Source organism: Cherax quadricarinatus, chromosome 94 (assembly GCF_038502225.1).
Source record: "Cherax quadricarinatus isolate ZL_2023a chromosome 94, ASM3850222v1, whole genome shotgun sequence".
NCBI lineage: Eukaryota > Metazoa > Arthropoda > Malacostraca > Decapoda > Parastacidae > Cherax > Cherax quadricarinatus.
Window position 1 is genome coordinate 8168879 of NC_091385.1, and position 13464 is coordinate 8182342.

General features: G+C 39.1%; 1 protein-coding gene across 1 annotated transcript in view; it reads right to left on the reverse strand.

The window, feature by feature from the left end:
- Nucleotides 1–13464, reverse strand: part of LOC138855432 (glucoside xylosyltransferase 1-like) — a 73471-nt gene that overhangs the window by 23748 nt on the left and 36259 nt on the right. The window contains exons 3-6 of the mRNA XM_070104757.1: nt 11531–11665; nt 5374–5557; nt 4641–4790; nt 72–244 (exon numbers count right to left, since the gene is read on the reverse strand). Of these exons, the coding sequence (XP_069960858.1) occupies nt 72–244; nt 4641–4790; nt 5374–5557; nt 11531–11665 (642 nt within the window). The remainder of the gene's footprint in view (nt 1–71; nt 245–4640; nt 4791–5373; nt 5558–11530; nt 11666–13464) is intronic.

Genomic DNA, 13464 nt, shown 5'->3' on the forward strand with positions numbered 1-13464 from the left:
TATTATTATTATTAATTATTATTATTATTATATTCTCTGTCTCTCGTGACAGCAAACAGATTTGTACTTACCTCTTCCCAAGCTTGATAAACAGCCCTGAAAGCTGGCTGCTTGACACTGTGGAAAGTGCCGCGGTTACCGTGAAGAACAAATATACCTCGTTTCTCTGCTGCCTTGCATACACTCATGTACATGCAGTGGTCAGGGCGAAGATTGTATTCACATCCATAAACATACAGCTTGTCTGAAAAAATGTAAATCTGACAAATTACGGCATTTATAATTAACATTATGCAGAGCAGTGATTTTTCAATGAGAGCAGGAATTCAAATGTTATATTAACTGGATTTTGTTTCAATGGATAGGTGGGGGAGTTTTGGTTTGGATAGACATTCATATTGTGAAGTGCCAGAGGGCCCCGCTTATACAGCAGGTCAGGTTAAGTGCCAGAGGGCCCTGCTTATACAGCAGGTCAGGTTAAGTGCCAGGGGGGGGCCCCACTTATACAGCAGGTTAGGTTAAGTGCCAGAGGGCCCTGCTTATACAGCAGGTCAGGTTAAGTGCCAGGGGGGGGCCCCACTTATACAGCAGGTTAGGTTAAGTGCCAGAGGGGCCCCGCTTATACAGCAGGTCAGGTTAAGTGCCAGAGGGGCCCCGCTTATACAGCAGGTTAGGTTAAGTGCCAGAGGGGCCCCGCTTATACAGCAGGTTAGGTTAAGTGCCAGAGGGGCCCCGCTTATACAGCAGGTTAGGTTAAGTGCCAGAGGGGCCCCGCTTATACAGCAGGTTAGGTTAAGTGCCAGGGGGGGCCCCACTTATACAGCAGGTTAGGTTAAGTGCCAGAGGGGCCCCGCTTATACAGCAGGTCAGGTTAAGTGCCAGAGGGGCCCCGCTTATACAGCAGGTTAGGTTAAGTGCCAGAGGGGCCCCGCTTATACAGCAGGTTAGGTTAAGTGCCAGAGGGGCCCCGCTTATACAGCAGGTTAGGTTAAGTGCCAGAGGGGCCCCGCTTATACAGCAGGTTAGGTTAAGTGCCAGAGGGGCCCCGATTATACAGCAGGTTAGGTTAAGTGCCAGAGGGGCCCCGCTTATACAGCAGGTCAGGTTAAGTGCCAGAGGGGCCCCGCTTATACAGCAGGTCAGGTTAAGTGCCAGAGGGGCCCCGCTTATACAGCAGGTCAGGTTCCGGGCTACCACTGTAAAGCAAAAATCTCTGTAAAATGAAAACTAGTCTTTTTTTTTTTTACTTTCAAATGCATATAAAAGCCTGACAACACGTTTTTACTATCATATATTAACCCGTAAACGGTCCAAGCAGATCTACGTTCACATGTGTAGTGCTACAAAAGTAGATCTACGTTTTTTTTACATATTTTCAAATATAACAAAAAAAAAAGTAGATCAAAGTTATTTTTACACATTTTCAAATGTAAAAAAACAAAAAGAAGATCTACCTTTTTTACATACTTTCAAATGTTGAAAAAACGTATATATACGTTTGGACCTTTACAGGTTAAGTGAGCAATAAAACTAGGCCTAAAAAAATACATATACAGAACACACATTACTTACCTTAAAATATTTTCATCCTTAGCTTATAGCAAGTGGTGAATATATTTATAGTAGGAAGTCTGAATAAATGAAGAACAGTTATAATTGAAACTGCTGCATTAGTGAAGTGCTGTAAAGTGGGGCCCACCTGTACACATTTATGGTAAAACTGCAAATGAATAAGTGATGGTGAATATGATTCTTTGAATTATCCTATCATAACAAATAACAACATATGATTAAAAAAATATTGCTAGCATACACATGCATTCTTCAACTTGTAAAGTAAAAGGACACAAGTGCAACTAATGTGACATTTTACTGTGGCAACGTTTAGCTCTCCAGGAGCTTTGTCAAGCCGATACAAGCAGTATATGGACACAGGGTATATAAAGGCTCAGAGTGAGGTGCAATACTGGAGAGTGAAACGTTGCCACAATAAAATGTCACATTAGTTGCAGTTGTGTCCTTTTACTTTACATATTGTCGGTAATTCTACCAACATTATTACATTCTTCAACTTGCAATCTGTGTGACACCTGCACGTATTGTATTAGATATTTTCAGTAACACTCTACTTTTCATCATCCATACTTCAGATTTCTAAACCAGCACAGATTATTACTCAAGGTTAGATACTGAACCTCAAGCGGACATGAAGTGTCTAGGAAATTGGAGGTAACTGGGTTTGATCAAAGGAAAGACTAACTCCAACTCCTTGCATCAAGAGCCCCTTCATCAACATCAAGGCACCACCCTTGAAGGGAAACCAATATCAAAAACATCTCATGACTCCACTCTATTAAAACATTTTAAAATATGTTATACACAGGTGACAAAAAAAACTATGATTCTGAATAGCACGACTTTTTAACAAATCATATCAAATAAAAATTATATTCATTTATAAAATACTGACATAGGTAAGCAAGACAGTAGGTAAAATGTACACTATTACATTATACAGTCTTTATTATGTTCAGTTTTTGCTTGGGATTTAATTATATTTTCCCACAGTGAAACATATAGGTGAACAGTACGTATTTAGATAAAGGTAAGGAGGCGTTTGTGGCATGTATGGATTTGGAAAATGCATATGATAAGGTGGATAGGGAGGAAGTGTGGCAGATGTTACAAATGTACGAAACAGGACGTAGGTTATTGAAAGCAGTGAAGAGTTTTTTACAAGGATAGCGAGGCTCAGGTTAGAGTATGTAGGAGGGAGGGAGATTATTTCCCAGTAAAAGTAGGCCTTAGACAAGGATTTGTGATGTCACCGTGGTTGTTCAACATATTTATAGATGAGGTTGTAAGAGAAGTGAATGCTCGAGTGTCGGGAGTTGTCACAGTTGCTTTTTGCTGATGACACTGTGTTTCTGGGAGATTCTGAAGAGAAGATACAGAGTTTGGTAGGGTATGTAAAAGAAGGAAATTAAAAGTTAATATAGGAAAGAGTAAGGTGATGAGGATAACAAAAAATAAGGTAACGAAATATTGGACATCAAATTGGAGGGAGAAAGTATGGAGGAGGTGAATGTATTCTGATATTTAGGAGTGGACATGTCAGTAGATGGGTCTATGAAAGACGAGGTGAATCATAGAATTGACAAGGGGAAAAAGGTGCGTGGTGCACTGAGGAGTTTGTGGAGACAAAGAACTTTATCCACGGATGCAAAGAGGGAAATATATGAGAGTATAGTTATACCAACACTGTTATATGGGTGTGAAGCATGGGTGGTCAAAGTTGCAACAAGGAGAAGGCTGGAGGCAGTGGAGATGTCATGTCTGAGGGCAATGTGTGGTGTGAATATAATGCAGAGAATCCATAGTTTGGAGATTAGGAGGAGGTGCAGGATTACCAAAACTATTATCCACAGGGCTGAGGAAGGAGTTTTGGGGTGGTTTGGACATGTAGAGGGGATGGAAGGAAATAAAACAACTCGGAGAGGGTATAAATCTGTAGTGGAGGGAAGGCGGGGTAGGGGTCGGCCCAGGAAAGGTTGGAGGGAGGAAGTAAAGGTGGTTTCATGTGCAAGGGGCTTGGACTTAAGGCAGGCATGCATGAGCATGTTACATAGGAGCGAGTGGAAACAAATGGTTTTTATGACTTGACGTGCTGTTGGAGTGTGAGCAAGGTAACATTTATGAAGGGATTCAGGGAAACCGGCAAGCTGGATTTGAGTCCTCGAGGTGCGAAGTACAGTGCCTGCACTCTGAAGGAGGGGTGTTAATGTTGCAGTTTTGTAACTGAAATATAAGCACGCCTCTGGCAAGACAACGATGGAGTCAATGATGACAAAAGCGTTTCTTCTTTTTTAGTCACCCTGCTTTGGTGGGAAACGGCTGATGTGGTAATAAAAAAAATAACTAATTGTGGAATGTCTGATAGAGGTGCATATGTTGCAGTGTTTGTGCTAGCAGCACAAACAGCTTAACTGGTCAGGTCATCAATCAGGATATCTGGTCTGGGATCAGATCAGATCACTGCGATGGATCCTTATCTTAGGATGTTTCTTTGCTGCTCCCATTAGCATGGCACACTTAGCAGGAAGCAGGGTGTGTTAGGTGAAGTATAGCAGGAAGCAGGGTGTTGTAGATGACGTTTAGCCAATACATTCATCCTTTGAAGAAAGGTTAATTGCAACCTGTGTGCACCAAGGACGTTTAGTGTTGCACAAAATAAACAACAGGTAGAAAACAACAGTAAGATGACCCTATTAACAACAGCATCCCTACTCCTCCCACAGTGCAAGCACTGTACTTCCCACCTCCAAAGGGTGAGAAGTACAAAAATTTATTTCCATTTTTCTTTTGTTAACACACTAGCCATCTCCCAAGGTAAAACAAAATAGAGGAAACACATTTACCATCATTCATTCACTTGCTGTCTTGCCATAAGTGTGCCAACATCCCAATTCAGATGGCCCCTCTGAATGCAGATACTACTTCCCACCTCCAGGGCTCAAGTCCAACTAACTGGGTTCCCTGAATCCCTTCACAAATGTTACCTTGCTTACACTCCAACAGCATGCTGAATCACAACCACTTGACTACACGCAACTCACAATGGAATAGAGTGAAGGTCTTACCTGGATGATAGTGAAAAATAATATTGATAATATCTTGATCTCCCCAGGTAATAGCTTGCTTGTAGTGTTTGTAAATTGGAACCACATATTCCTCCCAGCCAAATTTGCGTAATCGGGTTAAATTCATAAGCATTACACCCGAATTTACACCTGCAATTAATGCACTATTTATTTTATGTAAAAATAAGATCACACAGTATATCACATTTAATTGCTGTATATGTGCTTGTTGTTAACTATGAAAAATAGAATATAACAAGCCTATAGATATTTTCATTAATGGAATAACCAAGCTGTTAACCCATAACTAACACTTACGTATGTACCATCTTGGAAAATCATAAAAATCATTATTATTTTACTATTATTATTAATATTATAATTATTACATAAGAATATTTCCAACATCTATATATAAAAACTTTTTTCTGCATAAAACAGGCCTTTATTATACCTTATTTATTAACTCAATAACTACTATTAACTTCTATTGTTTTATATTAACATAGTGGCTGTTACCCGAGGCAGGGTGACCCGAAAAAGATGAAACACTTTCATCATCATTCATGCCATCACTGTCTTGCCAGAGGTATGCCTACACTACAGTTAAATAACAACAACATATCAACACCACCCTCCTATATTAACTTCTAATATACCTTCCTAATACTATAATTATTTTGTACACAGAACTATTGCACAAACTAAAAAGTGTTAAACATGACATCGTTACCTAGTCTGCCATAGTATGGATGTTTAGCGAAGCGATTGTACCAGCCTGTGGCCAAGTCCTCATGTTCAGCAGCCATGTGAGAGGCATTCATAGCATAGAAGTGTCTCCAGAGTTCCTCCAGTGGAGCCAGGAACACAACATCGGTGTCTACGTACACCAGAGCATCCACGTCTTTTAGAAGCAACTGCAAAACAAGAAGTTGCATCATTCACAAAGCGCTAGAAAAAAAAATCAGTGGTTCCCAACCTTTTTTGTGTCATGCCCCACCTTGACACCTCACAAAATTTCACTTCCCACTGACATAAAAACAAATTTGGGTGTTAAAAAGTATAATATTGAGTAGAAATGGACTACAGCTAACTTACTTATTTTGTTGTAACATTTTCAAATTGCCCACCGGTGGGGCATATACCCCACACTGGGAATCTCGGCACTAGATAAATCTGCCTTTTCAGTACCTATAATAATGTAAGTTCTCTTATAAACCTTTTATATAAAATGAAATCAATTTTAACAAGACTGAAAAAGTACATCCAAAACTGCATGTTGCATCAAAATGCTCTCATAGTACATGCCACTCAAGTGAATGTACTTTTTAAATTACATTTAAAAAAAAAAAAAACTCTATATAGACAAGCTTTATAAAAGAGGTGACTGCAGCAATATTTTTTTTATATCAGTCGTCTCCCACCAAGGTAAGGCGACCTAGAAAGATAAACAAAAAAATTTCTTTTTTTAGGTTTAGAAATATATACAGGAGAAGGCGTTACTAGCCCATTCCTTGCTCCTGGCATTGTAGTCGCCTCTTACAACACACATGACTTGTGGAGGAAGGATTCTGCAAGAAGTTTTTTTTTTTTATTAACACATCGGTCGTTTCCCACAAGGCTGGGCGACCTGACAATGAAGAAACACTCTCATCATCATTCACTCCATCACTGTCTTGCCAGAGGCATACCTTTACTACAGTTAAAAAACTGCAACATATCAACACCCCTTCTTCATAGTGCAGACACTGTACTTCCCACCGCCAGGACTCAAGTCCAGCTAACCGGTTTTACTGAATCCCTTCATAAATGTTACTTTGCTCACATTCCAACAACAAGTCAAGTCATAAATATCATTCATCTCCAATTGCTCCTATCTAACACGCTCACACATGCTTGGTGGAAGTCCAAGCCTCTCGCACACAAAAACTCTCATAACCCCCTGCCTCCAACCTTTTCTAGGCCAACCCCTACCCAACCTTCCTTCCACTACAAATTTATATGCCCTCCAAGTCATTCCATTTTGCTCCAGCCTCTCTAAATGTCCAAGCCACCTCAACAACCCCTTCTCTGACCTCTGAATAAAGCTTTTACTAACCCCACACTTCCTTTTAATCCCCAAACTATGGATTCTGTGCATTATATTCACACCACACATTGCCCTCAGACATGACATCTCCACTGCCTCCAGCCTTCTCCTTGTTGCAACATTCACCACCCATGCTTCACACCCACCGTTATGTTGTCTTCCCTTATTACTTTGATAGTAAGGTTCTCACTACATGTTCTAGTGTGGGGTAGCTTTTACATAAAGGACTTATATGTCTAGAGTAATACTTACATACATGATTGATCATCCTCGGTCTCTGAAATCCTGTCACCAGCCCTATTCACAGGTTATTTAAACTACCTCTATAAAAAAATATAGCTGTATTCTAAATAGATATGTACAGAATATACAATTGCAGCACTCACATATTCAAAACATAGGCTTGCACACCCCTTAGCTGCTCTTCACAGACAGTCCACATGGTGGATGTGGACAAATTGTCTTTCTTTCTTCTGGACTAATCTCTGGACTAACCAGTGTTTTGACACACTTTAGTCACCCTGGGTATGGTGGCCACAACTTAAGTTATAAAACCCACCCTGGGGCACACATAATGCCCCCAAAAAATAGAAAGAAGGACCCAGAGGTCCTGCCAGCTTCAAGTCAACAAAAAAAAAGAGAAGGGGAGAGGGAGGAGCCTAGCTAAGCTCCTCCCACACCCACCAAAAAACAAAAGACTGTTGCCAAGCACAATTCTCTAGTTACCACACCTTATTTACTTTTACAAAAAGAAATACAACTTTATAAACTACTTATTTAAATTGTGTGTGTGTGTGTGTGTGTGTCTATAGTATAACCTATTATATTGAGAAAAACAGGCTTGACTCAGCTGCCTTACAGCCATAAGACTGATCTGTCCTTATGACATTTAGAGCTGAGTCCCCATCAGTTCAATATAATTAGGTATTCCAGAGTAACTGTTACTTATAAATACATGTTGGGTCCTATTTTATTTATTTTATGTCTTTGCAAACAGTACATTGAGATTTTATATTTGCAATAGTGGGTTGCAATGCAGAGAGAGCCTCTATTATGCCTAGGCATTATGGGCCAACTTAATATTATTGGCTTACAGTCTACTTAACACTAAGGAGTATATCATAGTTGTACAGTAGGATAGTAATTATTTCATAGTTGAACAGTAGATTATTAATTATGAATGAATCAAAATTTGTATAATACAAAGATATATTTATATTCGAAAATACTTTTTGTGAAAACAATGATTCAATTATATTCCTGTCAACAATGGATAAAAGGTTCAAAGTGATTGTTGAAGTTATGATGTGGGAGTACATAAGTAAGTGTGTACTGAGTATTTAGCATTTAGTCTAGGGTGATTAAGTGGCTTTTGATAAGAGTCTTAAACTGATTTTCAGACTGGGTTACTTTAATATCTTCTGGTAATGAATTCCATATTTTGGGGCCCTTTATGTGCACAGAGTTTTTACACAGTGTGATATGGACACAAGGTATATCAAAAAGAGATCTGTGTCTTGTGTTGTGGTCATGTGTCCTGTTTAGGTTGGCAAGGAGAAGTATGAGTGGAGGGTTTATATTTGCGTGTATTGTTCTGTGTATGTAGTAGACACATGAATAAGTATGAATGTTCTTAATGGTGAGCAGATTCAGACTTTTGAAAATTGGTGGAGTATGTTGGCAGGAGTGGGAATTTATCATTCTTACTGCTGCCTTTTGCTGGGTTATTAGGGGTTTTAGGTGATCGGATGTTGTTGATCCCCATGCACAAATTCCATATTTAAGATAAGGGTATATGAGTGAATGGTACAGTGCCAGGAGAGCTGATTGTGGAACGTAGTACCTTATCTTTGATAGTATGCCTACAGTCTTGGAGATTTTCTTGGTGATTTGTTGTGTGTCTGGAACTTAAAGCTACTGTCAAGGTGGATACCTAGGAATTTTCCCTCTGTAAGTCTTGTGACTGATGATCCATTTAGTGTTATGTTAATTGGGTCATTTGCAGCTTTGTTTCCAAAAAGAAATTAGTTTCATCAGTGTTCAGGGTAAGTTTGTTAGTCATCATCTAGGCAGATATTTTCTGTAATTCAGCATTGACTGTGTTTGGGTGGGAAAAGACATATGTAGTGTCATCTGCAAATAATATGGGTTTGAGTAGCTGTGATGCATTCGGTAGATCATTGGTGTAGATGAGAAAGAGGAGTGGTCCAAGGATACTTCCTTGTGGGACTCCTACTGTGATTGGTTCGGTGGAAGAGTTTGCATCATTTGCATACACATATTGAGTTCTTTTTACTAAGGTATGATTTTAGGTAGTTGAGGGAGTGGCCTCTGATACCATAGTGCATTAATTTGGAGTACAGCAGTTCATGGTCGACTGTATCGAAAGCTTTACGTAAATCAATGAAAATGCCCAGCGGGATTTCTTTCTTTTCAAGTGTGGTATATATTAGTTCTAGCATGTGTATGATAGCATCATTTGTGCTTTTATTATTCCTGAATCCAAACTGACAAGGGTTTAACATGTTGTGTGAAACGAGGTAGGAATAGATCCGTCTATGAATTAATTTTTCAAAGATTTTAGAGAGCAGTGGTAAGTTAGATATTGGTCTATAGTTATTCAAGTCAGCTTGGTCACCTCCTTTATAGATCGGAGTGACCCTCGCTATTTTGAGGATTGTTGGGAAGGTAGATGATTCAATGGATTTGTTAAAGAGCGTTGTAATAATTGGTGACAATACTTGAGAAGCTTTTTTGTACATAAAAGCAGGCAAGTTATAGCTCCATAACACTCATATAAGAGTGTTGGTATAATAATACTCTCATACATTTCCCTCTTTGCTTCCATGGACAAAGTGTTGTCTCCACAGACTCCTCAGTGCACCACTCACTTTTTTCCCTTCATCAGTTCTATGATTCACGTCATCTTCTACTGGCAAGTCCACTCCCAAATATCTGAATACATTCACCTCCTTCATACTCTTTCCCTCCAATCTAATATCCACTCATTCATTACCTAATTTTTTTGTTGTCCTCATCGCCTTGCTCTTTCCTACGTTCACTTTTAATTTCCTTATTTTACACACCCTACCAAACTCGTTCACCAACCTCTGCAGCTACATTTTTAATTAAAAACTTGTTGCCACTGGGAGTTGGCTACATGTATTATTCTCATGGAAATTCGCTAAGCCTGCAGAGATTATTCAGTAACTGACAAAGAGGATGAAATTAGACTTTATATAAAGTAGTGGAGGGTTGTTTCAATTCCTTAAATCGAAAGCCCTTCAAGGTATCCCCTTAGAGGGTAGTTCAGAATGCAAAGAAACAAACACGGAGACAAAAATAAAGATAAGAAAACCACTATATGTTTAGTGTGTTACTGAGGTCCTCTTCAGCAGACTCCTGAAGAAGACCTCTGCAGCGAGGCAAAATATATGTATACTATTCGTAATAGAAAGGAAATCCTACAAGAGACAAAAACAGTAAGAATGGTAGCCAGTATATTTACACCTCCAGATGAAGTATTTATTATGCTATGTTGCACTATTCTTACATTCTATCTTATATATTCCATGCGGGCTATTACATTAATTGGAAAGCACTCAACCTGCATGGGTCATATGGACCTTAGAGAACAAAAGGTAATCAGGTCTGATGCCAAGGGGAAACAGATTTTTTACTGGTTCTGTTTATTACCTTCTCCATGGCCAGCCTCAGACCAGGCTTCCTAGGTTGAAGCTGATGTGTATAGTGAATGTAAGCAGAGGTTTGCAAGACAGACCTGTCATTTTACTTGTTCATGAGACAAAGTACAGAACATCAATCCAACCTGAGTTGTAATGCCTTAATTTATTTTTTGTATACCTTTTTTTGTCCATGAATATAAGCAAATAATAATTGTTGCTACTGTGCTCTTAAGTTAGGCTTAACCTTGCCCAAAATACTCTGTATAACCATGGGCTTTCTCCGTGTAGAATCAAATGTCACCCATCTCTATACAAACATTGCATCATATGGAAATTTGACTTTCATTTTTTTTAACACGTCAGCCATGTCCCACCAAGGCAGGGTGATCCAAGAAAGAAAAATACTTTCCCCATCATTCACACATAATCACTGTCTTTGCATAGGCGCTCAGATACGAAAGTATAGATGTCACTCCAAACAGCCAACATCCCAAACCCCTCCTTCAAATTAAGTACAGACATTGTGCTTCCCACCTCCAGGACTTAAAGTCCGGTTAACCAGTTTCCCTGAAACCCATCACAAAATATTACCCTGCTCACACTCCAACAGCTCATCAGGTCTCAAAAACAATTTTATATATTTTTAAAATATTAAAATTACGAGTCAATGCAACAGGTTCGAACCAATGAACTTCAACAAGAAAAAAGAAAGCGAATGTACCAGGCCATGTGGCCGGTATAAACTGAACAAGATTCTTTTTCACACTCGTCTGATAGGATGGTAGTTCCTCCCTCGATGGCTGCTATCTACCAATCTACAACCTGTGAGCATTAGTTCTTTGGATTAAGCTCTATTCTTTCACAAGCAACAAAAGACCACCTGTGAAGTGTCTACACATGGCTTCATTATAATCTGCATAACCATGGGCTTCAACATGGACTCCAGTGTCACCTATTTCTGTATCAACACTTTATCATGTTGAAATAAACTTGTATAAATTTGTATCTACCAACATAAAATGTTAACATACATTCAAGAAGAGTACATACTATATACTTTTCATGAAGAGTACATACAAGCATGAAGAGCACATAAATTTATGAAGAGTACATACAGGCATGAAGAGTCTCTGGGATGAGCAAGGCTTGAAGAGTTTCCTCCATGCTGATGCATCTTGTCCTGGTGGGAAGGTGATGCTGTGAAGGTTGAGATAGATTCTCTCCCTCACTTCTGCTGGCCATGACGCATGCTGTAACATAACACCACTATGACAAAATGTGATAAGACAAGTGAAAGCCAAAATTCAAAACATCTTTTAGAAATGGAAAAAATGGTTGGCAAAAGCTTTTCAGAATTTTTGTGGATCTTTCGTCAGAGCCAAATTTGAAAAAAAAAAAAAAATAAAGAAAAATGTCACATACAGGAGAGGAACATTATGATGGTCCATCCTGCGTCTTTGTCAACAAACAAGAAGCGACTGAAGCTGTCATAAGGCTCCTCCCCTAAGTGCAGGTTATATGCATATTGTTTCGGCCCCAGTATTTTGACTTGTAATTATTCTTCTTTGGAAAAAACAAGAAAAAATGCAAGGGTCTTACCAGAGGCTCATGTTGAGAACTTTTCCGACGTACAGTAAAGTTTCAACGTAACGAACTATTAAGGGGAATTTTCCAAGGACTTTACATCAGAAAAATGTTAAACCAAAAAAACCTGGAAAAAGCACTAAAGTACGTATTCTATTGTAAACCTAATACAGTGGACCCCCGGTTTACGGTATTATTTCATTCCAGAAGTATGTTCAGGTGCCAGTACTGACCGAATTTGTTCCCATAAGGAATATTGTGAATTAGATTAGTCCATTTCAGACCCCCAAACATACACATACAAATGCACTTACATAAATACACTTACATAATTGGTCGCATTGGGAGCTGATCGTAAACCAGGGGTCCACTGTATAGCATAAAAGGGCCCCACTTATACAGCAGGTTAGGTTCCCAGTTACTGCAGCAAACTACTACTGTACACATACACACAATTTATAAAAGTACTAAACACTGAAAATAAAGGAGTTAAAGAGTAGAATTTACCCAGCAGATTTTGTCATCTCATAAGTCCATTATATAAAGGTTCATTATATCAAGGTCCATTACATAAAGATCCAATATATCAAGGTTCATTACATAAAAGGTCCATTATAACAAGTACAGTTGTACCCCCGAATTTCAAACAGCTCCCAACTCCACCAATTATGTAAGTGTAATATTTTAAGTGCTTTTGTAAGTGTATTTTCAGGGGTCTGAAATAGACTAATCTAATTTACATTATTCCTTATGGGAACAAATTTGTTGGATAACAGCACTGGAACAGCCTTCTGGAACGAAAAAGTACGAAACTCAGGGTACCACTGTATCATTATATAAAAGGTCCATTATATCAAGGATCGTTATACTATAAGGGTTCGTTATATCAAGGGTTTAGAACAGGTCGCTCCTGTCTGTCTCAACTATTGGACCACTACGACAAGGTCCTAAATGCACTAGAAGACAAAAAGAATGCAGATGTAATATATACAGACTTTGCAAAAGCCTTCGACAAGTGTGACCATGGCGTAATAGCGCACAAAATGCGTGCTAAAGGAATAACAGGAAAAGTCGGTCGATGGATCTATAATTTCCTCACTAACAGAACACAGAGAGTAGTCGTCAACAGAGTAAAGTCCGAGGCAGCTACGGTGAAAAGCTCTGTTCCACAAGGCACAGTACTCGCTCCCATCTTGTTCCTCATCCTTATATCCGACATAGACAAGGATGTCAGCCACAGCACCGTGTCTTCCTTTGCAGATGACACCCGAATCTGCATGACAGTGTCTTCCATTGCAGACACTGCAAAGCTCCAGGCAGACATCAACCAAATCTTTCAGCGGGCTGCAGAAAACAATATGAAGTTCAACGATGAGAAATTTCAATTACTCAGATATGGTAAACATGAGGAAATTAAATCTTCATCAGAGTACAAAACAAATTCTGGCCACAAAATAGAGCGAAA